Source organism: Cervus elaphus, chromosome X (genome assembly GCF_910594005.1).
Source record: "Cervus elaphus chromosome X, mCerEla1.1, whole genome shotgun sequence".
Classification (NCBI taxonomy): Eukaryota; Metazoa; Chordata; class Mammalia; order Artiodactyla; family Cervidae; genus Cervus; species Cervus elaphus.
This window is the reverse complement of record NC_057848.1, coordinates 57,015,541-57,041,849: the sequence shown is the minus strand read 5'-3', so window position 1 is coordinate 57,041,849 and position 26,309 is coordinate 57,015,541. Positions and strand designations below refer to the sequence as shown.

At 38.2% G+C, this 26,309-nt stretch overlaps 1 protein-coding gene across 1 annotated transcript; it reads left to right on the top strand.

The window, feature by feature from the left end:
- On the top strand, positions 1 to 23,480 carry MOSPD1 (motile sperm domain containing 1). The gene is made up of 6 exons (XM_043896921.1): positions 1 to 152; positions 12,608 to 12,863; positions 12,975 to 13,050; positions 14,477 to 14,694; positions 19,293 to 19,454; positions 21,687 to 23,480. The coding sequence occupies exons 2-6, from the start codon at positions 12,710 to 12,712 to the stop codon at positions 21,716 to 21,718; spliced, it is 642 nt and encodes a 213-aa protein (XP_043752856.1). The 5' UTR covers positions 1 to 152; positions 12,608 to 12,709; the 3' UTR covers positions 21,719 to 23,480.
- The last annotated feature ends 2,829 nt before the right edge of the window (positions 23,481 to 26,309 follow it).

The following is a 26,309-nucleotide window of genomic DNA, read 5'->3' as shown; positions in this document are numbered from 1 at the left end:
CACCCACCCCGCAACTGCAGCTCATCCTCGAGGGCGGAGAGAGGTGGTATTTGAGTCCTCCGGTATCCCAGCAGGCAGTGCAGCCTAGAGATGCTGACAAAGGACCGGAGGGAGCAATCGCAGCTGCTTTCCGAGGAGCCGGTGTTGCCGAGGTGAGAGTCCCCCACCGTCCCGTCACCCACTTTCTCCGACTTCGGGAAGACGTGGAAGTTACGTTGCCGAGAGACCCCGCGGAAAGAATGAGCTGTACCCAAACCCGGAGCTTGGCTCTGTGACTGACAGCCGGGCTCCGCGGCGCCGGGACGCGGGTGGGAGGTGGGGGGAAGGCAGATGGAGTCCTTGCTGCCCCATCTCTGACTGTCAATTGCCTCGCCGATCGCGGATCTCCGCCCCAGAGTTGGGCCGGCTCGTGTGTGTTTCGCTTTTGCCCGGGCGGAGGCAGCTGGCTCGGGATCCTCCCGGTGCCCGCCAGGCAGAGTTCGGTTGCCCCGGGGATGCGACTCCAGGGACAACTCTTTAGCGGATGTTTCGAGGAGGGCTAGGGGAGGGAGGTCGACTCCTTCTTCGGGCTGTCATCGTCCTCGCCCTTCCTCCAGCCCAGCCCGTCCCCGCGGCGAGCAATTGGAAGGAAATCGGCTGGGCTGGAGCGAGGCGTCCCGGGATCGCTGGAGGGCGATGAAAGTGGGGCGGAGAGGCTGGGAGTGACAGGAAACGCCTTCTTGAAATATCAATAATGGGGGGGGGGTGGTAAGGGGTACGTGGCCTGTATCTTTTCCTTTCCTGGACCTCCGCACGGATCCTGATGGTTGCACCAGCTGCTCGGCTGTAAACAGGCTCACATGACCGGTTTCACATGAAGCCGGCCGGTGTGGGGACGAGGGCTGGAAAGGCAGGGCCCCAACCTGGTGGAGCTGAAGTCCTAGGATGGACCGTTTGATCTCCCTGCTCAGCCTTCCAACCCTTCGTCAATGCTCTGTGGTGTCCCCCCTGGATAAAGTAGCTGACATCTCTCCTCTCTGGACTGAAGTAGCATTTCTGTCCCAGCAGAATCGAGGAGAGACCTAACTTGGGGGGAAAGAGTCCGGATTTTTTTTTTAATCTTTGAGGGCGCTAAAGAGGACAGAAACCTGAAAAATTGGGTCCTTTGGATCTTGCCTAAAAAACAGTAGTGTACTTTCAGAATGCATTGTGTTAATGTGAATTCCAGACAGAAGGGGAAAATCTACTTCTTCAGGCAGGGCACACACGGGAATAATACATTCTTGATGATGAAATTCTTGTCCACATGTTTCCTCTAAGTGCTGGGAAATCTCTGCAGAGAAAATATCATATACAGGATATTGAATAGGGGATGGACACCAGCTTTTAGATTACCCGTATATTTGCTTACAAAGCAGTGGGAAGTTTGGAAAACAGGAAACGGGGCCAAATGTTCCTTTCAAGTTGTTCACGTCTACCTATCCAAACAAGATTAAGCTAGTTTCTGAAGCATTTCTAGAACTCTCAGAATAAGACGTTTACTCACACACCAGGATCTTTGAAATTTTTGAATTCCTTTTATTTATAAAATATATCTAAATGTAATGGACAGTATTCAGTACAAAATTACCATGTTATAGGCAAAGATAGAAAATAGAACAAATAGCTTATAACGCATGTTTCTCCCCTTAAATTGTTCTTGCACATTTTCTTCCTAAATTTTTTACTTTCAATTTTTTTTTCTCATGGATCTTTTACATTTAACTCCAATTTCTGAAAAGCAGAAAAGAAACTGCAAGAAAAGCTTCCCATGTCTCTAATAGCTCAATAAAGTAATTACTTCTTTTTTCTGATTTTAAAAAGTTTAAAATGAAAGAGAAATTTTAAATCTTGTCTGAAATAGATTATTAGTGTTCTGAATCTTGTTTTGCCACTTTGTAGCATTCTGGAGAACCTTGCCCTACAATAAATAGATTAAGTGATTTATTCTTTGAGGCCCTCCATTTCTTCATCTGTAATGTGAAAATTTTGTTTTAATCTCCAGAGCCCCTTATAGCTCTCAAAGTCCACAAAATAGTGCAGTTTTTGATTGGGCACTATTCTTGGATAAAATAAGCTGGTTAAATAAGCCAAGATATTGGTATCAAGTAAAAGGAACATACAGTAAGTAACAAGAAGTATCTAGGGTCCTAATAGAAATAGGAATCACATTCTGCAAAATGCTCATTAGGTAATTAGGTAAGTTAACCATGTAGGTTGATCATACCTTTCTCTCCCTCCTCTCTGTCAGGAAATTGAAGATTGCTTCAGTTAAATCCTGCCTCCAAAATTAGAAATAACAGTTCCACTTGACTTTCTTGACCTTCAGGGCATAGTACAAAGTCTGATTCTTTCACTCATTCCAGCTTCTACCTGAATTAAATGGTCTATGTGATCAGTGATGAAATTAGAATAAAAAGGCTATAGCAGGTTTTCACCTTGGCAGTACCTTGATTAGATCATCAGAACAAGTATCAGGTTTTCAAAATTGCATTTTGCCAGCACATTCAGAAACTGTCAGTCAGTCTCAGGGATTGATTCATACTAACCAAACTCACAAAAGATTTCTATGTTAATATGAATACCAGTTTACTAACTTCAAGGGAGATGTAGAACCGCCAAGCAGATCAGAAGATTCATGTACATGCCAGGGCACCCGTTGCTCTTGACCCTGTGGGAACACATAGAAATTGCTCTTGACCTCCCTTTTTTCTAGAGTCTGTGTGGCTCACTTCTTAAAACACTCAGTAATTGATACAGTCGACAAGATTATAGCTTGCTTTTTATATAAAAACCATTTTGGTCACACTTGTATGGATATATCCTAGTCACCTGATTCAACTTGAGCCACCTGAAAAACATCACTAAAATCTTCTCCATTACTCCTACCTTAGTGTAGCCCCTCACCTCTCCATGCCACATTCATTTAATATTTATTTATTTTTTATGGTAGCTACTTTGGAGTCAGGCCCTGTGCTTGAGTGGTGAGTGGCAACCAGTCTCCTACTTCTGATTATATCCAGTCACTTCCCTGCTCTAAATCCTTCCAAGGTTCCCTTGGCCTGCAGCAGTGGTTCTCAAAGCATTGTGTGCATCAGAAGCATTTGGAGGGCTTATTAAAACCAGGTAGCTGGGCCCCAACCCCAGAATTTCTGATTCACTAAGTCTAAGGTGGGACCCAAGTATTTGCATTTCTAGCAAGTTCCCAGGTGAAGCTGCTGCTGGTGGTCTGGTACCACATTTTGAGAAACACTGGCATCCAGAATCAAGTCTAAACCTCTCAAACTTGGCTTAGAAGATTTTCACCATCTGCCTCCAGCTTACCTTTCCAGCCTTCTCTTTTGCTGCTCCCCCACACATGCTATTTTTTAACTATAAGCAATGCTAAAGCTCATTTTAAGAGTCTCTTTCATGCCTCCACAAATACTCTTCCTTGGAATTCACCCCCATCTCCCTCCACTCCTACTGCAAACCCCTATTTAAGGCAGACTGTCACCTTTATGATCCCAGAGCATTTTGTATCTATCAGAATTTTAACTCTTCTCACATCTTATCCTAATTACTATGTATATCCATTTTTTCCTACTGGACTGAGTTTTTGGAGGGCTGAGACCATGATTTCATCTTTTCTCCATATTCTTTAGCACAGTGCCTGGTATATAATAAGTGCTCAGTAAATGTTTGTTGAAATAATTTGTGATCCTCAAACTTCTGAGAGTACTCTACATAGCAACATATGTATTTCATATAGTTAATTAATATGGATATATGGACTTTGAGAATTGTACATACATCTTGAAATAACTGAAGACATATTGGGATTTTGTAAAACAAAGGTTACAAATAACTAGTTAGAAAGAAATGTTTTTAAAAAGACATTACTGGAGGGCATCCTTATTTCTTTTATTTATTAATGTATTGGCCATGCCATACAGCATGCAGGATCTTAGTTCCCTGACAAGGGATCAAACCTGTGCCCCCTGCACAGAGGCCTAATTACTGGACCACCAGGGAATTCCCCATCCTTATTTCTTTTAAACCTTAAAACAGACACTACTCAACTTTTACATCTTAAATATGTAATAGCCTAGCAATACATATCATTTATAGCAGTAAATCTTATAAGATATCAAATTATACAAAAAAACTAGAAAGTGCATAAAAACAAAATTGCCTAATATTGAGCAGTGAACCATCTAATATAGCATGAACATTAGAACACTGCTTGTGAAAGAGTCAATTTTAGGAACAGACCAGCCATTAAAAAGCCTAATAGATAATACTAGAAGCTCAGAGATGAGGAAAGCTGACTTTATGAAATGGGAAGGAAAGAGAGGTTTTAATACCAGTGAGAGTAAAGTAAAAGAACATATTGCTCTTCACTATATACTATTCAGTTGGCCATTGGGAGGGACTGCACCATGTATGGAAGAATGAGATAGCCCCTATGCCCAGATAAAAGGGAACCGGCCTGAAGGTGGAGCTGGGTACCCTAATCAGTAAACACAAGAGCCAGGGACAGGTAGTAAGTAGCTGGTGCACTGTAGCAGATGGGTCACTAGTTTCTGGGGCAGGCTGTACTTCGAATCATCCTTAACTGCTTCAAACTTTGAATCACTTTGATACAAGAATCCCCAGGAATTACTTTTTTTCATTTTTCTTGCAGCCTCCTATCCCCCGCAAAAAGGGCAGGGGGTGGGGAGGGCAAACTCCCTGTGTATCTCAGAGCCTTGTCTTCCCCTTCCTCCGGTCCATCCTAAGTGAGGAAGACAGAAAATGGCCACACTTTGGAGTACTGGTCTCCTCCCAGAACTGAGGGTAGAAAGTATAGGTGCTGATTTCAGTGTGTTGAGGCTTTCTTTTCTTTTTTTGGAGGGAGAGTAGTTTGCAAACTGGTCACAAGGTGGTGTGCACACATAAGGTTTTCTTTCAAATTTCATTCATGTTTGCATTTCTGTGCTTTGGGTACAGAGGAAAAGGATGAGGCAGTTTCCGGTACCAGGAGCTCCCAGTGGTATTGTCTTTCCGTAAGGTCAGGGGTATATCAGAGCCTCAGATTTCTAAACCCTGCTGGCCTAGTTGGGCAAGGAGGAAGGAGGCAGGGATGATGAGGAGAGGGAAGTGGGAGGGAGGGAGAAGGGGAGAGGCAACTGGGAGTGCTGATGCTCTCCGTTCTTCTCTTACCCCAGCCCATGGCAAGTAGCCACCATAGGTTTACAGTCCCTCTAATTGGGATCGGTTACCTGTCTTTTGTGGATAAAGGGTGTTCAGCTATGGGGAAAGGGAGCTGATGGAGGGGCCAGTTATTAGTGGACACCTGTAGGTTAACTGCTGAGTTCAGTGTCTTCTAATGTCTAACACTGATCTCTAGTCTTCAGATGCTAAAAACAAAACAGCAAAACCAAACAAACACAACCCCAGAGAAAAACAATACAGCATTATGCCTGAAATCTGGAGAGTCATAATTACTCCACATAAAACAAATGTCAAATTTTTCACTCTATCTAGTAAGTACATTAAAAAATAATGTAATAAAATTACTGAGATCCTTGTAGATTAGAGCAGTAGATGAAGTCAACAAAGGGGGGATATTTGAAGTAGGCTTTGAAGAATGTGTAAAATTTTGGTGTCCAGAGAGGAAGAATAAAGTAAAGTGTGGTTGTGCTGTGCTGTGCTTAGTCGCTCAGTCGTGTCCGACTCAGACCCCGTGGACTGTAGCTCACTAGGCTTTTCTATCCATGGGGATTCTCCAGGCAAGAATACTGGAGTGGGTTGCCATGCCCTCTTCCAGGGGGTCTTCGCAACTCAGGGATTGAACCCAGGTCTCCCACGTTGCAAGCAGATTCTTTACCATCTGAGCCACAAAGGAAGCTCAAACTTTGGTTACTGACAGCCATAGCTCTGCTTTCACAATCAGGAAAAGAAAGTATGTGCAACTTAGTAAGTGAAATTGTCTCTCTTTTTTTTTTCTTGATAAAACTGAAAAGGAAACATGCATCAAGACTTGAATTTTGGATCATCCTTTGAGAATTCTTCTTTTGTGGAAAAGCAGGGGAATTTTCTAGAGACGAGGGCATGAATGGCCATCAGCATCAGGGAAGCAGGATTTTTGAACTGAGACACAGAGGAGATGATTATTGTATAGGGAAGTGTGAGTCTGAAGACCAGAGTTCTGCCACCAATATCCTGTGCAACCTTGGGTAAGACCCTTAACCACTCTGGGCCTGCTTTTCTTATTGGTAAAATGAGAAGGGTTGACTTTCAAAAAGCAACCTTATTAACCAATTTGCCATGAGGTTTTACCAGCTTAATGTATAGTCTGCCCCCAGAATTTTTGCATTTTATCATTTTGCAGTGTTAACTGGAGCAAAAAGAAAATGTTAGTCTCCAGAAAACCACTAATTAAAGGCAGGTGTCATGCTCCATCATGTTTGTTGGCAGAGTCTATAATATTGCACTGGTGACCTGGTGCTAATTCCTCCCTAATCTCCACTGGTTGGAGTTTGGGAGGCAATTTATATCTTAGCCAAGATAGGTGAAAAATGGCAACAGAAATCTGAAAAGAAATAGTAAACTGCTGAAAATGGTGACCAGGAGACAGACAGCCTATTCACGATTCATGGGAAACTATTTAGCTCATAAAGAGTGCTTCAAAATTCAAAAATAAGAATTTCTACTAAGCCATCATTTAAAGCTAATAATCTACTCTGACCTGTGCCAACTAACTTCTTGAGGTTAGAAACAGGAGTTTAGCCCTTGTTCTCTGTGTTTAATTTTGACTTCTCAGTCAGATTTATAAACCTTCTCATACTCCTTTGTGACAAAGTTTTACATTTTCCTAGGTTTGCAAGTCATCTTAAATAAATCTTACTTTTTCTCATTGTATTGAGTTTCTGTTGCATATAAACTTATCTTAAATAATTAAAACCATTCTATTTAACACATAGGTTAAGGTTTTCAATGTTATTAAAAGATCATAAATTGGAAAGAACAGTTAACAGATTTTTCACATGTGGTTTCTAAATTCCTTATGTTTCAAAAATGGCACCTTTCTCAAATTAGCCTCTAGTAGAGTTGTTGTTAGATTCAACTTTTTTTTTTTACTTTTAAATTAGGTCTTCATGTGGTTCAGAATTCAAAAGATATAAAACAGTATTCAGAGAAAACTCCCTTTCATTCAGTCTGTCTTTCCAGGGGCAGCCCTAGCCGTCCTTCCAAAGATATTTTACCCATATCCAAGAAAATAGGTTTACATAGTCTTTTATCTCCCTTTTCCACACAAATAGTAGCATACCCTACAGTCTGCATTGCACCCTGCAAAAGAGCTTCCCCTTTCTTCTTGATAGATAGCTGGTATCCCAACAAATGACTATATCATACTTAATGAATCTCTTATTAATGACCATTTGGGCTATTTCCAATCTTTTGCTGTTGCAACAACTAGCCCTTCTTGCATGCCAAGCTTCATTCTATGTGCCTCACATAAATTACTTTATTAATACTTAGTGCTCCAAGAAAAAAAAACCCTCCAAAAAAAAATCCCTCAAACCTTTCTCATACAGGATTTCACACAAGGAGAATATTTGGGAATATTTATGCCCAACACATTCCTAGAAGTAGAATCTCTAGATCTGAGAGTTATGTGCATTTAATTTTAACAGGTATAGTGGATGTGCCAATTTATATTTATATCCTTGCAAGCAATGTAAGAACATGCCTGATTGCTCCCACCATGTACTGTCAATTTTTATTTTTGCCAATTTGACAGGTAAAAACATGTATTTCAATATAGATTTAGCTTGTATTTCTCTTGTGAGTGAAGTTACACATACTTTTGCAACTTTAAAAACAATTTGTATGTCGTTTTCTATAAAATTTTGCAGTGTTTGCTCATTTTTGTATTGCATTATCTTTTTTTTAATGATTTGTGGGTCCTCTATATATAGTAGGGGAATTACACATTGCCTATGATATGAATTGAAAATATTCCTTCAGCTTTACTTATAAAATTTATTTGCCATGCAGAACTTTAAAAAATTTTGTATGGTTGAATTTATTAATTTTTGGTTTCTGGTTATTAGAGAGCCTAAGATTATATAAAAACAGATTTCCCATGGTTTCTAGTGCTTTTATGTTTTTAAAAATACATTTAAAACTTTGTTCCATTTCAGATTTGTCACAATTAAATTTTGGAATTTTATAAGGAGTGAGGCATAAAATCAACTTTTTTTCTAGGTGGATACCTGATTTTATCAACATTTGACTGAATACGTTCCACAAATTAGAGATGCTACCTTTTATCATAAGCTAAATTCTCACCTTGAATTTTGGAGTAAGATGTTGAATATTATTTAGTGATGCCAAATGTGGTTGTTCTATTCCTGATAGCTAAGCTTATTAAGAAAGTAATTGTAGGGCTTATCATTTTCTATTCAAAAAAATTTCCCAAACTTCCAGGAGTACATTATCCAAATAGAAATGTGTATAGCTCTTAACAAAGGAATGAAATTCATGGCAAATAAAAACTCAGAAGTAAAATAATTTTATCAAATGCTTTTCAGAATAACTTTAGTTTTCTTTTATTGAAATGGACAGTTAGTTTGGTATAGTGGAAAGAATACTGGACAAAGAGAGGCCTTCTGGCATTTTTTATCTGTTTGGTCTTTCCCTAATTTAGTAATAGCAACGAATACTTAGAGTAGCACCTTGCCTATGGCAAGTGCTAAAGGCTTTACATGTGTCAATTCATTCAGTATATATAATTAATAAGAAGTTTGTAATCTGTTGTAAATTAAACAGATGTAAAATATTATTATTAATAAAAATGTCAAGTGCTTTGAGCTTGGTCAAAATGGTTACAACAACCTAACACATATGAGCTACAGGCATGCTGTAAAGTGTACAAATAGAAAGTGGGATCTGGGGCAGCCTGTGAATGCTGACTTTCCAAGGTTCTTCCTTACTTTCACATTCTTGTGTCTTTGCTTATGCTGATCCCCAGGAATGAATGCCCTCCCTGCTTACTCCCCTCAACACAGAAGCCTTTCTTTTCTTTAAGGGCCACCCCAAATGTTATCTCCTGGCCTCTCTTCCAGGTAGAATTATCCAGGTAGTCTTCTAATTCCCTAGCACTTTATATACAGCAGTATGCATTATAGTAAAGGTAGCTTAATTATTTGTTTTGTCTCTTCAGTTAGACTAGAGTCTCTGGAGAGCAAGGCCAGTGCATTATTCATTTTTGTATCTCTGTGCAGCTCTTGACATAGTTCCTCACCTAAAAGATTGAGGGCAGGAGGAGACAGGGGCGACAGAGGATGAGATGGTTGCATGGCATCACCAACTCAATGGACATGAATTTGAGCAAGCTCTGGGAGATGTTGGAAGACAGCCCATGGGGTCACAAAGAGTCAGACATGAATTAGCGACTGAACAACAACAATGTTCAGCTGGGAAAAAAGAAGAAAAATGTGCATACATGATTATACAGTATCCTATTTTATAAAAGTGGACAAAGCCCTAGTCAGAATCACAGCCCTGATAGCTGGTAGAAACCAAACAATGTAATCATTTGTTAATATTTCTCTTTGAGTGTATGAGAACCTGAGTGCAAAGTATTAAATGGTTTGTGGCCTATTCTAAAGCTGTGATCTACAGGGTGAAACTCAGACATTTTCTGTGATTGTATATTTTTGCTTTCACATTTTATTTTACAAAGATATATTTGGGGCACTAACTAAATAAGAATGTTGTTGATCAAAATTAGATTAGGAAATAAATGCAGAAACATTACTTATCAGACAGGCAGACTTCTGCCAGCTACAACTTTCTGGAACATATTCAAGAGCCCCAGAAGGAATCCAAAAAGGTCTCTGAAGTTGGAAGAAAATAGCTCTCACAAAGCTTGTGTACTGATGTAGGAGGGGAGGCATGGTGCCACTTGCATGCCAAGGCTTGCTTACTGACTTGAATTTTCATAGAAAACTCAGCATAGAAAACTTGGATATTCGGCTTCTTTTCAAGACATTTTTGTTTGTGGGTTTCAATAGAAAAAAGATTAAGAGAACTGTCCCACCCATGCTGCCAGAAGGCACTAACTAAAGCATTGTTGTAATGATGAATTTTTTTTTTTTTTTGCCTTTTCATGCTGTTCATGGGGTTCTTGAGGCAAGAATACTGGAGTGGCTTGCCATTCCCTTCTCCAGTGGACCACATTTTGTCAGAACTCTCCACCAGGACCTGTCCTTCTTGGGTGGCCCCGCACAGCATGACTCATAGCTTCATTGAGTTATACAAGGCTGTGATCCATGTGATCATTTTGGTTAGCTTTCTGTGATTGTGGTTTTTGCTCTGGAGGCTGTGGGACTGTAGTTCTTGACTCTTTTGTCTGCCCTCTGATGGGTGAGGATGAGAGGCTTGTGGAAGCTTCCTGATGGGAGGGACTGGCTATGGGGAAAACTGGGTCTTGCTTTGGTGGGCAGAGCCGATGCTCAATAAATCTTTAATCCAATTGTCTGCTGATAGGTGGGGCTGTGCTCCCTCCCTATTAGTTTGACCTGAGGAGGCCCAGTCCTGGAGTCTACAGGCTCTGTGGAAGGGCTAGAGGTGACCTCCAAAAGGACTTATGCCAACACGCGCCTCCCAGGACTGCTGCTGCCGCCAGTGCCCCTGTCCCCGCCATAGGCCACTGCCTACCCACTCCTCTGCAGGAGACCTTCAAACACTCACAGACACGTCTGGCTCAGTCTCTTGTGGGGTCAGTGCTCCTTTCCCCCGCCTCCTGGTGCGCACAAGGTTTGTTTGTGCCCTCCAAGAGTCTCTGTTTCCCCAAGTCCTGTGGAAGCTCTGTAATCAAAGCCTGCTGACCTCCAAAGTCAGATTCCCTGGGTATTTCCAGTCCCGTTGCTGGATCCCCAGGTTGGGAAATCTAATATGGGGCCTAGAACATCAGCAATAATGCGAGAACTTCTTCGGTGTTCCTGTTCTCCAGTACGTGAACTGAGAACTTCCAGATGTACAAACTGGATTTAGAAAAGGTAGAGGAACCAGATATCAAATTGCCATCTGTTGGATCATAGAAAAAACAAGAGAATTCCAGAAATACATCTACTTCTGCTTCATTGACTATGCTAAAGCCTTTGTGTAGATCACAATGAACTGTTCAAAATTCTTAAAGAGATGGGAATACCAGACCACCTGACCTGTCTCCTGAGAAACCTGTATGCACAACAAGAAGCAACAGTTAGAACCAGACATGGAACAATGGACTGGTTCAAAATTGGTAAAGGAGTACGGCAAGGCTGTATATTGCCACCCTGCTTATTTAACGTATATTCAGAGTACATCATTCAAAATGCTGGGCTGGATGAAGCACAAGCTGGAATCAAGATTGCCAGGAGAAAGATCAGCCTCAGATATGCAGATGACACCACCCTTATGGCAGAAAGGGAAGAGGAACTAAAGAGCCTCTTGATGAAGATGAAAGAGCAGAGTGAAAAAGCTGGCTTAAAACTCAACATTCAAAAAATTAATATCATGGCACCCAGTCCCATCACTTCATGGCAAATAGATGGGGAAAAAGTGAAAGCAGTGGCAGATTTTATATTCTTGGGCTCCAAAATCACTGCAGACAGTGACTCCAGCCACGAAATTAAAAGAGCTTTCTCATTGGAAGAAAAACTATGAAAAACCTAGACAATGTATTAAAAAGCAGAGAAATCACTTTGCTGACAAAGGCTCATATAGTCAAAGCTATGGTTTTTCCAGTAGTCTTGTATGGATGTGAGAGTTGGCCCATAAAGAAGCCTGAGCACAGGAGAATTGATGCTTTCAAATTGTGGTGCTGGAGAAGACTTTTGAGAGTCCCTTGGACAGCAAGGAGATCAAACCAATCAATCCTAAAGGAAATCAACCCTGGATATTCATTGGAAGGACTGATGCTGAAGCTCCAATGCTTTGGCCACCTGATTTGAAGAGCCGACTCCCTGGAAAAGACCCTGATTCTGGAAAAGATTGAGGGCAGGAGGAGAAGTATGTGACAGAGAATGAGATGGTTGGATGGCATCACTGACTCGATGGACATGAATTTGAGCAGACTCCAGGAGATAGTGACAGGAAAGCCTTGCGTTCGTGGGGTCACCAAGATTCGAACATGACTTAGCGACTGAATAATGAGTGTTAAAAAAGTGAGTCTTGTGTTTTTCCCTTGTAATCATGGAAGCTTACTTTATTTTCTTCTTTAAGAATTCTGATTGGCTCACATAAAATATGCTGTAACAGAATGTATTCTTTTTTTTTTAATTTGAGGTTTAAAATACAACCCTTTGGTCGCACCTCTTTGAGGGTGATTAAATAGGAAGCCTTCTTTATTCCTGTATTCAAGTTTGTAAGTAACTTATCGTAGGTTGATATCCTGAATGTGAAAGGAGCATGTGTAAGTTTCTTTGCAGAGTTTAGTAGAACCTATATACGTAAGCCAAGAGGAAAAGTCAAAAGGCATGGGGACTGTTTTAATGTATGCTAACCATGCTAGTCACAGCTAGCTCATGAAAAACAGTTATCACTCAGCTTGCTTTCTCTCTTCTCTTTCCAGATTGCCAAAATGCTTTGGAGTTTTTAACTGATTTTTAAGAAAAACCCCAAATAGATTTGAGACTGTAAAAACCGACGCCTCAGCGAGGGGGATTTAGTGCCAATGCATCAACAAAAAAGACAGCCAGAGTTAGTGGAAGGAAATCTTCCTGTCTTTGTGTTTCCCACAGAGCTAATATTTTATGCAGATGACCAGTCAACACATAAGCAAGTGTTGACACTCTATAATCCCTATGAGTTTGCCTTGAAGTTCAAAGGTGAGTCTCCTAGGTCTATTGTATGGATTTGAACTACTCCCTACTAATTTTTGACTTGTAAAAACTAATTTTTTTAAAATCACTAATGGCCATTGTGACTTTTTCTTTCAGTTTTGTGTACTACTCCAAATAAGTATGTTGTCGTTGACGCTGCAGGTGCAGTAAAGCCTCAGTGTTGTATGGATATGTAAGTCAAAATCACTTCCTGGTAACATGTTTTCAGTGTGTTGATATTTATGTGTTTAACTTGCAAAAAATCTTTTCTTAAAGCTGCTCCACCTTGGCACTTATTACATTTTGAATTTTTGCTGAGAGTTTGTCTATCAACATTCTTTTTAAGAAGTTTCTCAGAAATTCTAAACAGGTTGGCAACATAATAATTCATTATGTTGGAGCCAAGGTGTGTTTTAATATTTCCATGAACATTTCCTCATGGTTGTGCTTTTAGTCATAGCAGAGAGATTTATGGAATTAAAGTTCTAACTTAATCCTGTACATTTCTCTAGCTATAATAGGGAATTTAGCCTTCTTTGGAACATCTTGTTACTATAGTGACATTTGAGGGACTAATAATGCTACATCTGAGAACAATAGTAATATAAATTCATCTGAAATGATTCAGTAATAAAACTGAAAGTTAGTCTATGCAAACAGGAAGCAAGTGTATAACTACTCATCTGGAAAAGGTTAGCTGAGCTCTTCCAGATAATTTGGTCTTAAAGTGTCAGATAAATGATTGTTTGTTCAAGCTGTTCATATTTAACTTTCACTTTAAAACTAATGGTGACCAGATGGATCTAATGACCAGCCCTTAATTTAAGCTACCAAGTAAACTGTATTGCTTTAAATCTTCCATGAGAATAAGAAGCAGAAGTCCTTTCTCCTGCATATATTTTCATCATCTCAGAGCCATAAAATGATGTATCTTTGATGATATGTTTTTTTGCATATTTCCTTGATTTTCATTGTGTACATGATAAGCAAGGAGTATTACAAAGAAATATAGTATCTTGCCCCATAAATGTGTTACCTTTGACCTAATTGCTTTGTGTTCTCTATTAAGAATAAAGTAAAAATGAATGGCACTGAAGATAACTTTCATAAAAAATTACACTGCTTTATACTCTTTTCAGAGAAATACAGAAATGTATTGTTAGCCTTCTGTTGCATTGGTCTTACTGGATTACCTACTTATTCGATTGCTTATTTTTGCCTTTGTGCATGGACTTCAATTTTAATTGAAGTCTAGAGTGAGGTTTGTTTTTTTGTTATTTGAACAATAAATAAGTGGCAATAGGAATTTTTGAGGCTTTTGTGGGGAAGAAACAATTTCATATATCCTCTTTAGTGAATATTGCTACACAGAGATATCCAGGAAAAAATGTCATTGTGAAAAGGAATTTCCTTTACCTATCCTTTTATTTTAGGCTCTTATTCATCAAATATTTAAGAACTACCCATCTCTTTTGGGGTTATACTGTGATTTTTTTTTTTTAAATCATTAACAAGTTTCTGTATTTGAGTATTTGGTTACACTCAGTTAATATGTATGAAATCTCTTGCTGAATTCTGTTTGAAACCTAAACTGCATTTGTTCTTTTTCAATGTTTCAGTGTAATTCGTCATAGAGACGTCAGATCCTGTCACTATGGTGTAATAGACAAATTCCGTCTCCAAGTTTCCGAGCAAAGCCAGAGGAAGGCTTTAGGAAGGAAAGAGGTTGTGGCTACTCTTCTCCCGTCCGCAAAAGAACAACAAAAGGAAGAGGAGGAAAAAAGAATAAAAGAACATTTAACGGAAAGTTTATTTTTTGAGCAGTCGTTTCAACCAGGTACTTTGCGTTGTGTTGGTTTTTCTTTTTCTTTTCTTTCTTTTTTTTTTTTACTTTGGGTTGTTTTTAAAGTCCTTTTGAGGTCTTACATGTTTCTTACTTTAAATGAATCAGGGAGCAAAGAATAATTACTAGAACAATAACCTGCCACTCTAAACCTAGTTAACTACTTCAAAAGTGAAGGTAGAGTTCAGGTACCTAGAATTGAACAAGGCTCAAGCTGGCCTTTTAGGGGAGAAAATAACTCCACTAGACGGGGCTGTAAGGCAGGGGGCAGTCATTGCCAAAGCTTTTCAGTCTATAAAACCTGAGACTGCAGGCACTGTACTTTACAATGCTAGCACAATTTGGCAATTCTGTACTTTTGTTTCTGTGACTTTCCTATATCCTTTCTCATTGAATTAATTCAAAAAAGGAGAGAAATTGTGCTTGGCAGTAGGCCAAGCTTGGTGCACTTTTCATATTATTTTGAAAAAAAAAACTCATTAAAGTTGAAGTTAATTAAACTAAGTAGATTATAATATCCCCTTCCCCTGTGGGCTGTTAATTGAATCCCTCTCCATTCCTCATTTCCTTCCAGCTTAGATATTCAGGAGTGTTATGATATATTCTTTCAACATCGACACTATCCTCATATTCAACTCTTTGGACATCATTCCCCCATCCTTTGATCTTTTCGTTATCTCCCTTCAACCCTATTATAAAGGGAGGAAGGGAAAATTTTCCATAGAAAAGAATGGAGACTTTTTGATCGTGATATATGAATGTGATAGCACCTGTTCTTGAAATCGCAACATTATATATGAGGGAATAAAAACCATCTACTTGTCATTACATTAATTCATAAATCCCTATCAGTTTGTTCATCTTAGAATGTTTATTTTGACAAGACAGGCATTCGCTGGAGGCAAGTGTCTTCTCATTCCATGCAGGGAGTGCCCGGGTTCACTGGTGATACCAAGATTAGGAATTAGGTAGTAGTTAGTAGATTGTTTTCTTCTCAGCAACTGTTATTAACTGACAGGACTAGTTTTTCATGTTTTGAAGCTGAAAGAGAATCTCTGTCAAATGTCACTTTGATGTCCAATCAATACTGTGAAGTTGACTTAAAAATAGATGTGAAATGCAAGATTCCTCTTTTAAAATGCCTTCTATAGAAGAAGAAAGGCCATCTGAGTGTTTGGTTTTGGGTGTTAATTTTGTAATTTAAAGTAAAGTGGTCATTGGAGATCACTTTTGTATTTAACAGACTGGTGTGATGCCCAAGAGGGTTTAGTGTTTTACATATATTTTTTCTTTTATTTTTAAATTTGTTAGAATTCAAGTGAAAATCATCCTAAAATACAAATGTGTATTAATTGAACATTTTATTCTTATTTTATGTTTATAATGAACCTTTGTATCTCAGGTACATTCGAGAATTGTTCTAAATGTAAAATTGGAATAAGTAGATGAATAGCATAGGTGATATTGGCATAGTACATGGTAGTCTCTGTTTTTTGGGGGAAAACACCTCTCTAAGCCTTCCTTGTCAGGAAGCTCAAGAAGGCAGGCACCTTATTTGTCTGGTTCATCATTATGTCCTTGGCACCTAGCATAGTGCCCGGCACAGAGTAGTTATATAGGATATATGTGCATGGGACTCAGTAGAAAGGCTGGGCTTCTCACCTGGTAGTCTGTTAAGTTGTTTTTCTTTATCTTACAAAGTTCCCAAGGCTCCTGCTACTTTGTAGAGCAAGGGTAATACCACAGTAGAGATCCCCACGATCCCATTTGTGGGTAGTTACCCCAATGCTTCTAATAATATGGCAGGAAATTGAGTAAAGTAGTAGAGTATAACAGTAACTTACTCAATCTAGGCTCACAAAGTGATATTTTTAGCTTCTCTTGTTTATTAAATCAATAGTAAATCATGCGTGGTTTCCAGTATATGGAAGTCTAGGTTTTTCATTATGTTTCTCTGAATCAAAATGTTGAAACAAATTGTGATTGTTCTATGGGAGTCATTATTTTTGCATGTCTTTAGCTGTAGAAAATGTTTATTAGGTATGTTATAGGCACAACAATATTGTGAGGTTCTCTCTTTGAGTTTTGCTGGAAAAATGGTTAGAGGCTATATCTCAAGATATTTGGATCTTAAAATGTAGTGAAAGGTAGTAAAAATGAGAGATTCTTCTCAAGTTTATGTGTTGTATAAAAGACATCTTAGTAACAAATTAAAGGAAGGAAACAATACCTATAATCCCACACACTTAACAAATCTGCCTTTATGTGTTCTGTGTTACTTTCTAGACCTTGTCTATGAGCATATAATTATATATGTGTGTGTATGTATGTATGTATGTGTGTGTATATATATATATATATATATATATTTCACTTAACAGAAATTGAAGAGAAACCCACAAAGCATACTTTCACAAAATACCAAAGCCCAGGTCATTAAAAAGGTGTTTTAAAAGGATTCACCTGAATTTTAGTGGGTTTATCTTAATTATATTACTAAAAAACTGCTATGTCTGATGCCAGGTTTGAGCTAGTGCTCTTTGGCTTAAGAAAACTACTTTCTTTATTACTGATTATAATAATAAAGAATTGAAAATGACCTAAAAGTCTATAAATTTGGGATTGATTAAATTACAAATATTCAAAAGATGGAATGTCATGCAGACATTTACAAGGATTTAATAGAATGGGCTTCCCTGGTGGCTCAGTGTGGGGAAGATCCTGTGGAAAAGGAAATGGCAACCCATTCCAATATTCTTGCCTGGGAAATCCCATGGACAGAGGAGCCTGGCGGGCTTCAGTCCATGAGGTTGCAAAGAATTAGACACAACTTAGTGACTAAACAACAATGCAATAGAATGATAGATGGTCCTATATTGACATAAAAAGAGATTCAAATATTTTTCCAAGTGAGAGGAAAAAGTTCAGAACAGTATGTATAATATGGTCTCATTTAAGTAAAAAATCATTTTACATGTTTATATGGGCATTTGTAAAATCTGCAAGGATCTATATACCAAGCTATTAACAGTGTTATCTCTAAGAGGATGGGATTACAGAAGAACCCTTATTTTTTTTCTGTATCTGTAAAATTTTTACAACCCTGTAGTATCAGAAAAACTTTCCACTTTGAAAAATGTCAAGCATTTATGTGAATGTTTTTGAAATTTCTCTAAACAGTAAAAATTCCTTGAAATTATCTTTACTCTGGGTTTGCATTGAGCAGTGTAGTTGTCACAAACATTTGCCTTGAAAACTTACCTTTGCAACAAGTACAAAAAGTACTATATTCATTAGCACAAGACAGACTTGTTTTTAGGCATTTATGCTATTGTTTCATCTCAAGCAATAACCACTGTAAACTTTGAATTTGTTTTCAGCTATCTGGCTTTGGTGAGGCTCAATTAAGCTTCACACAACAGCTAAGGTATTAATAATTTAGAAAAGCTGCATCTAATAATAAAATGAACAGTGTTTTTCATTAATAAAACACAAAGATTGTGTTGCTGTTGGCTATTTCTTTTAATGAAAAGAAGGGTAGTGGGAAAAGCTGTAAGACAGAAAATGCTGGTGGGCTTCTTAAAAATATGGGTATGAATACTGTATAGTTCTGTACAGCCAGATCTGTAGAAGGGCAGACCTGATAATAAATGTTTTTAAATTTTATATTATTATAGTAAGAACACAACATGATATTTACTCTTTTAACTAATTTTTGGGTACAATATAGTATTGTGGACTGTAGGCACAATGATGTACAGCAGATCTTTAGAACTTATTCATCCTGCAGAACTGAGATTTTTATGCTCATTGATTAGCAACCTGGCCCCTGGCAGCCAACATTCTGTCTGACTCTATGAGTTTGTCTATTTTAGATTTCTCATACAAATGGAATCATGTAGTATTTGTCCTTTTGTGACTGAGTTATTTCATTTAGCAGAATAGTTGTCAGATGTTGTTTCTGCTGTTTTCTTCTATACTATAAATGCAGGTAGAGTGGGGGGCAAGAATTTTCACAGGACGTTTTAATAACATTAAAGTTGAACCTTTTCTGCTGCCTTAACATTTTCCAAAATGGTAGCAGGAGGCTGTAGTTATTAGGACCAAACCTGTCTCAAGGTCTACCAAAGATACTCCCAGAAGGTAGTGTAGCTCTACTGCAGTGGGCTCCAAGGTGGAGTACACACAAGCAGTGCATGAGGGGTATGGGAAGACAATGCTAGAACTTCAATTTCTATCTGTTTTTAGCCCATTCTATTAAAATTCTTTTTGCATATTTTATATTAAACATAATAGTACAGTACTTAATGCCTGTAATTTGTAAACATACACAGATGATACATGCTCGAACACTTTCTACAAATTCCAGTGGGGTGATGGGGAAAGGATGATGGCCACTAGAACATTCCATCCTGTAATGGGCTTCCAGATAAGTCCAACAGATAAGGTCCCATGGGATGGGAATGATGGCGAAAGTATCAGAGAAGTTAGACAAAATCAGAATCCTGGTGAGTGGTGGCCAGTCTATATGAATAAACTTTTATCTTAAGTTGTTTTTAGAAGAAATCTCAAGGATTCTTGTCTTTTTACAGAAAACAGAACTGCCTCCTCAGGACCTAGTTTACTGACTGTCTTCCTGGGAGCGGTGTGTGTTGCAGCTCTGATGCTTCCCACGCTGGGGGATGTGGAATCGCTGGTGCCTCTCTACCTCCACTTAAGTGTGAATCAAAAATTAGTGGCTGCTTATATCTTAGGTAAGTGTTTTAAAGATGCATTGGGGCATAGCATAGGCAGTTTTTTTTTTCCTTGAAAAAAACAATACATTATTCCTTTATTATCCCATTATTTCTTTAAAAAATCTATTCTGGACTAAGTTGTATCCTAAACACTTAAAGTATACATTGTAAAAGCATGAAAGTTATAGAAACACTAATATTAAACCTAAACCAAGCATTCCTAACATGAATCAAGGCCCAGAATCTTTAAATGGCTCACCTAAGTTCTATTGATTATAATTGATTCTTTTTAATTTTTTAAAATTTTAACACAATTTTAAAGATTACTTTCCATTTACAGTTATTACAAATATTGACTACATTCCCTGTGTTATACATTACATCCTTGAGCCTCATACCCAACAGTTTGTACTTCCTAGTCCTCTACCCCTATGTTGCCCCTCCCTATGTAGGCAATTTGTATGGCCTGGAGGTGGTAGTGGTGGTTTTTGTATATATGGGGTGACGGTGGTGGCTTGATTTTTTTTTTTTAAGAAAAACAAAAAAATTTGCTTCAGAAGCATGTTGAGGTAAAGTGTATTTTAAGATTTAATTGTTTGCTTACATTTGGTTCTTTTGAACTTATTTATCTAGTACCAAATACTATATTTATTCCATTATTGTCCTTTTGCTGATTTACAACTGTATGGGATTCCCAGGTGGCGCTAGTGGTAAAGAACCCGCCTGCCATGCAGGAGACACAGGTTCGTCCCTGGGTCTGGAAAATCCCCTGGAGAAGGAAATGGCCACCCACTCCAGTATTCTTGCCTGGGAAATCCCATGGACAGCAGAGCCTGGCGGGCTACAGTCCATGGGGTCACAAAAAGTCAGCTACAACTGAAGTGACTTAGCATGCATGCAAAACATGTATAAAATGTAAACTGCATACATTCCATTCTACAGCATTTCCACTTCTAGAAATTGACCTTAGGGAAACACACAAAGCACATACAGTGATAAAGATGAACAAGGCAGCCTTGTTTAATATTGTGATCCTTTCTCTTTAAACTAATTCCCTTGTCTGCTTTTGAATCATTTCTTTCAGTCATCCTGGCTTGAAATCTTATAATTAATTAGTTCAACTGAACAAACATTTATTCAATACCTACCATGTGTCAAAGATTAGGATTCTGGTGATGCATGACTCTTTCCTCATTTGTCTCCCCTCACCTCTTTTGAGATGCCAAGTCTTTTCAGTTCCTTGGTGTGCTCACTTTTTTTAAAGTTCAAAATTGTCTTCTGAGATGTCTCCCTGACTTCTATCTGTGTCCCTTCTCTTCCTATTTCCTCCCCCTTTTATCCCCGTTATTTCCCCCTCAACCAAAATCATCCATCACATTACTGTCAGGTTGATTTCAATTCTGTGTTGGTTTCACCACCACCACCCCCTACTCAACAACCTTCAATGATTCCCCATAATCCATAGAATGAAGTATAACTCCCTAGTTTGACGCTGAAGACTCTCCATGCTCTGAGTCCTCTCTGAGTTAATCTTGTCTAGCTGCTTCCCTATATACATCCTTGGTTAGAGCCCATTAGGTTATTTATTGATCCCCCAAAGCTCATCTGGAGCCCCAGTCCTACCTCCATGCCCTTGTTCTTACCATTCACTCACCTGAAATGCCTGCCCATCTTACTGTTTTCTGTCTTTCCTGTTCATCTTTTAGGCTTACTTCAGTTTAACCTTTTGGGGCATCTTTGCCCCAAGTCCTATGTGATTATTTTCCTTCTCTGTACTTTATCACTCACTTTTTAAGAACCATTTAGGACCGAGTATATTCTTATATTATTAAAATTCTTATGTATGGAGTCTCTCCAAAAGAAACAAGCTAAGCAGAAATACTATGCTTTTGTCTCTTTGTGGCTCTAGGACACTGGAATACAAATAGTCTTACATTGTTTTTGTTGATAAAGTTGGCTGCATTTACTGACACTTTAAACTGCCATGTCTGCTATTATTACAGCTGATGTGACTGGAAAATGTGAGAGAGATATTTAATGGTTAAAAAATTAGCTATGGCCAGACATTAGTGATTTAATTAAATCTATCCAACGACTGCCAATTACTATATATTGGATATCTTCTATTATAGTATCTGTATAGTATCAAAATTCAAATTTATTTTGAGTTCTTGGTAGAGTGCCTGGCTTTGTGCTGTAAAGATTTTGTAAAGTGCGTGTCTTTAACTGTGCTCCAATTTTTTCTTTCAGGTCTTATCACAATGGCTATATTTAGAACATGAACAAGGAGTTCAGTTGACTTCTGAAGTACATTTATCTTGAAAATATGAATGTGGACTGCCTTTTATCTCTATTTCACCCCATTAACATGCTACAAACTATTGAATGATTTACAATCATTGCAAATGTATAATATATATTTTAAATTACTCTATAATTTTATTCCAAGGACTCCAGCACATTATGTTACAGATAGCAAGAAGGCTTCTGAGTGACACTTAGGAAATTATTTGAAGAAATTCTTTTTATATCTAAGCCAGCCATGCAAAAGACTTTAATTAAGACATTTGTTATTTTCTCATCCTTTTTCTAATTCACTTTGATTGTTGCAGTCATGTGTCCTTCAAAGTTAAAGGCCTAAAAGATCAAACTGACCAGCCTAAAAGTAAAGTACATTTACTTCCTAGGTACGAACATCAATGTTCCTATGTAAACTATGCCTTGTCCTCTATCATTATAAACAGTTGCCATGGTGTTTCTAAAATACAAGTTTTACAGTTAATATGTAGAGAGTAATAAAAAGCATAAAGTACTGAGGGATCATGCTTATCTTAGTCTCTCACAGAAGACATATTTAATTCATTTGATGAACTGCAGAATAGGTTGTGGTCCAGCCACCAAGAAGTAGGGTGACCATTCTATTTGGTCTAAGAATTCTAAAGGAAGGTAGACATTTGTTTAGTTACTTGGTACACCCTAGCTTTACCTCTGGATAATGCTTTATGTTAATAGGAGGAAAAATCACTTATCTTTTCTCCATAACCCTCTGCCTGACTGTAAGGTACTAGCCCAGATTGGGGCTACCAATGCCAGGTGGTTTATGTGGAGATAATTTTTCACCTTTAAACTCTAAGCCAAGTATCAATATAAAAAATCCTTGATATCTGTCTATTTTATACCAGTCACTGAGACATTTTTAAGTTGTATTTATAAGTTTGTATTTATTATTAAAACAACTTTACCAAAAAAGTCCCCTGAAGCACAACTATTTACATTTCTTTATAGCCTCTTCTAATCTCTAACATATATATGCAGTTTTAACTGTTAGTGTTGTAGTAATTGATCTTTTGACTTAGGATTTTTATCTGAGAGCACAATGCATTGAGTCTCTTGAAAATCATGTTCCAGATCTTTTTACAGAATGAATTTATGCACTGCTACTGTAGTATTCTCAAGGATAAACACAAGATGTATACCTGATGTTGGTTTTTGCAGGAAACAGTACTTTGCTTCTAAAGTCAAAGCTTTTATGTATACTCTTTCATAGAAAATATTCATTGTTTAACCATTTGGGGAGCATAAATCATTAAATGGATCATGTCTGTACATTGTGTAATGACTAAAAAGCACATAAATGTAATCTATTTTGAACTTTGTAAAAAAAAAAATTACCCTTGTGTTTGAAGTGAAGTCACTCAGTTGTGTCCGACTCTTTGCTTCCCCATGGACTGTAGCCTGCCAGGCTCCTCTGTCCGTGGGATTTCCCAGGCAAGAATACTGGAGTGGGTTGTCATTTCTCTTCTCCAGGGGATCTTCCCGACCCAGGGATCAAACCTGGGTCTCCCGCATTGTAGGCAGATGCTTTACCATCTGAGCCACCAGGGAAGTCTGTGTTTGAAGGTTATCCTTCTTGTTTCTCTGTCCATCTCAAATCGTGTGTGTGTGTATGTGTGCGAGTGCAGGCACACATGCGCGCCTGTGTGCGTGTGATCACACACTGTAAAGAACAAAAATTACTTTAAAAAATAAAAGAGAATGGAGACCTGAAGTTTCACATTGATTTACACATTTTGTTTGGGTATGTCTCTGAGGAACTCAAAATTTTTGTCTCCGTGTTCAATTCTTTGCAACTCTATGGACTGTAGCCTGCCAGACTTGTCTGTCCATGGGATTCTCCAGGCAAGAATACTGGAATGGGTAGCCATTTCCTTCTCCAGCGGATTTTCCCAACCCAGGGATCAAACCCAGGTCTCCTGTGTCTCCTGCATTGGCAGGCAGATTCTTTACTGCTTGAGCTATCAGGGAAGCCCTGTATCTTAAAGCTGTCTCCTGTTTCTGTGAGTTAAATAAGCAAAAATGAGAAGTGAAATACGTGAGCTAAAATGTCTTAAGTTTTTAATTTACCAAGGGAGTTAATTTGTTATTAGAGTTTTTGAATAGGTAACAGTTACATGCTTCAAAAATAAAAAAACTAAAAAGGTATACAGTGAAAACTCTACTCATCCCTGCCCACCCCATTGCCAATCCACTCAGCCCTGTACAAGTGACCACTTTTATTAGTTTAAATATACTTTGTTTCTCCAAATACAGATTCTTATTTTAGTGCTTTATATATAAATGGTAACATGGTCTATATATTGGATTGGCCAAAAAGGACGGTTTTCCATAAGCTGTTACAGAAAAACCCAAATAAACATTTTGGCCAACCCAATACTATACTGCACCCAGCTATTTTTCCACTTAACGCTATATCTCGGAAGAACTTTCTATATCAGTAGTTAAAGAGTATCCTCATTCTTATTAATTTTTATTAACTTAAAAGTGAGGTTGACCATCTTTTCATAAAGCTATTTATTTACATTTTTGGTTCGCCATCCCCTGCTTTCTGGTGAGTGGGTAGTTTTCTTCCTTACTGGCTTGTAGGAGCTCTTTGTGATAGAAGTTGCAAATATTTCCTTTCAGTTTATCATTTTTCTTTGACTTTGCTTATGGTGTATTTACCATGCAAAACTTATTCTGGGGTAGTTGCATTTATGAATCTGTTATGACTTCTGGATTTTGAATCATAGAAAACACTACCCCACTCCAAGGTAACAAATCATAGATACACATATGCATACAAGCACCAGTTAGAATATATAATGAAGAGTCTGTTTACAATAGCAAAAAATTTAAAAACTCTAGGTTTTAGAGGGGTGGGCGGGAGATTCAAGAGGGAAGGGGCATATGTATACCTGTGGCTGATTCATGTTGATGTATGGCAGAAACCAACACAATATTGTATAGCAATTATGCTTCAATTAAGAAAAAAAGTATATCAGGGGAAAAAAACCCCTAGGTTTAAACTTAAAGTCCCAAAACCTTTATAAGGGAAAATAAAACAATCCAGGGAAACACAAAACTAGACCTGAACAAATGGAAATTGTAGTGCTAACATCATAAACATTTCCTATCTTTCTAAGTTGTATAAATTTAATGTGATCCCATGTTGATTTTTTTCCCACCTAGATGGGTTCATTCTAGAGTTCATATGAAGAAATGCTCAAAGCTAGGAAATCTTGAAGAGTAAAGGGAGAAATTTTTCCAGAAATTAAAACTTTTATATAACTTCAATAATTGCAATAATGTGCCATAGGTCCTTGAACAGACCAAATGAAAAGAACTGAAAGTACAGAAATACACCCAAATATACCCAGGAATTTAGGTAAAGGTGTCATCTCCAAACAGTGGAGAAAAAAATATACTGGCCAATAAATGGCATGAAAACTGGATAGCCATCTAGAAAAAAAAATGAAATTGGATTGATGCATTCCAACAGGATAAACTCCAAATGAATCAAAATTTTAAATGTAAGATGAAACCATCAAGGTGCTAGGCAACAGTATGGGAGAATTAATTTCTTTATAATCTTGGAAGGGGTTAATTCTTTATTATTTTTTTTTAACTTTTTATTTTGTATTGGAGTATAGCCGATTAATAATGTGACAGTTTCAGGTGGACAGCAGAGGGACTCAGACATACATATACACGTATCCATTCTCCCCAAACTCAGATTGGGTTAATTCTTGATGATTCAGTAACAATATTTCCTATCAAAGACTAAATTGGTAATCAATGTCACCCCTCGACAGTAGTTATCCTCCCCTCTTCAGTGTATAATTTCCTAGTTTTATACAAGCATCTCCCCCCAAACTAGTTTTCAAAGTTAAATCCCCAGAATCATAAAAATACCTGGATTTTTCCCTTTTAGAGATTACTTGATTCAACTCACTTAAGTTCTCCCTTTTAATTCAAATCTGCTGCATTTGACAGGCTGTAATTAACAAAAACCGGGTGACTGGCAAGTGATCATACACTGCGTGTCTGTACTGTCTGGATTTACAGTCCATATTTGAGTGTGTGGTGGCATGGGAAGAAGGGCAGAAAAGAAAATGCACCTCAAAATAGCCTTTGATCCAATACAATGCTGAAATGCATGGCATACCCAACAAATGCTGCCGCAGCTGGAGAGACCTGAACTGACCTTAAATGATGGGCTTGATTCATACACAGAGAGGACTTGGGTTCACAAAGAAAGGTAGGGATGAGTGTGCCATGAGGTGAGGCGAGTTGTTTTGAAACAATTTCCGGGGAGATATTTGAGACTGTGATGTGTGTGTCATTACTCCCTGTCTACTATGAAGAAAACTTTTTCTCTGCTGTGATTAAAGAGGCTGAACACAGACTAGAGAGGAAAGACCCAAGTTTGCCAAGGGGCCACTGGCATTACAAATTTTAATCAGGAACAAGGTAAAGAAGTTGTCATCGTGAAAATGAGTATGATTCATCGTGAAGGCAGTTAGCAAACAGGAAATGCACAGCAAGAGGCATGGC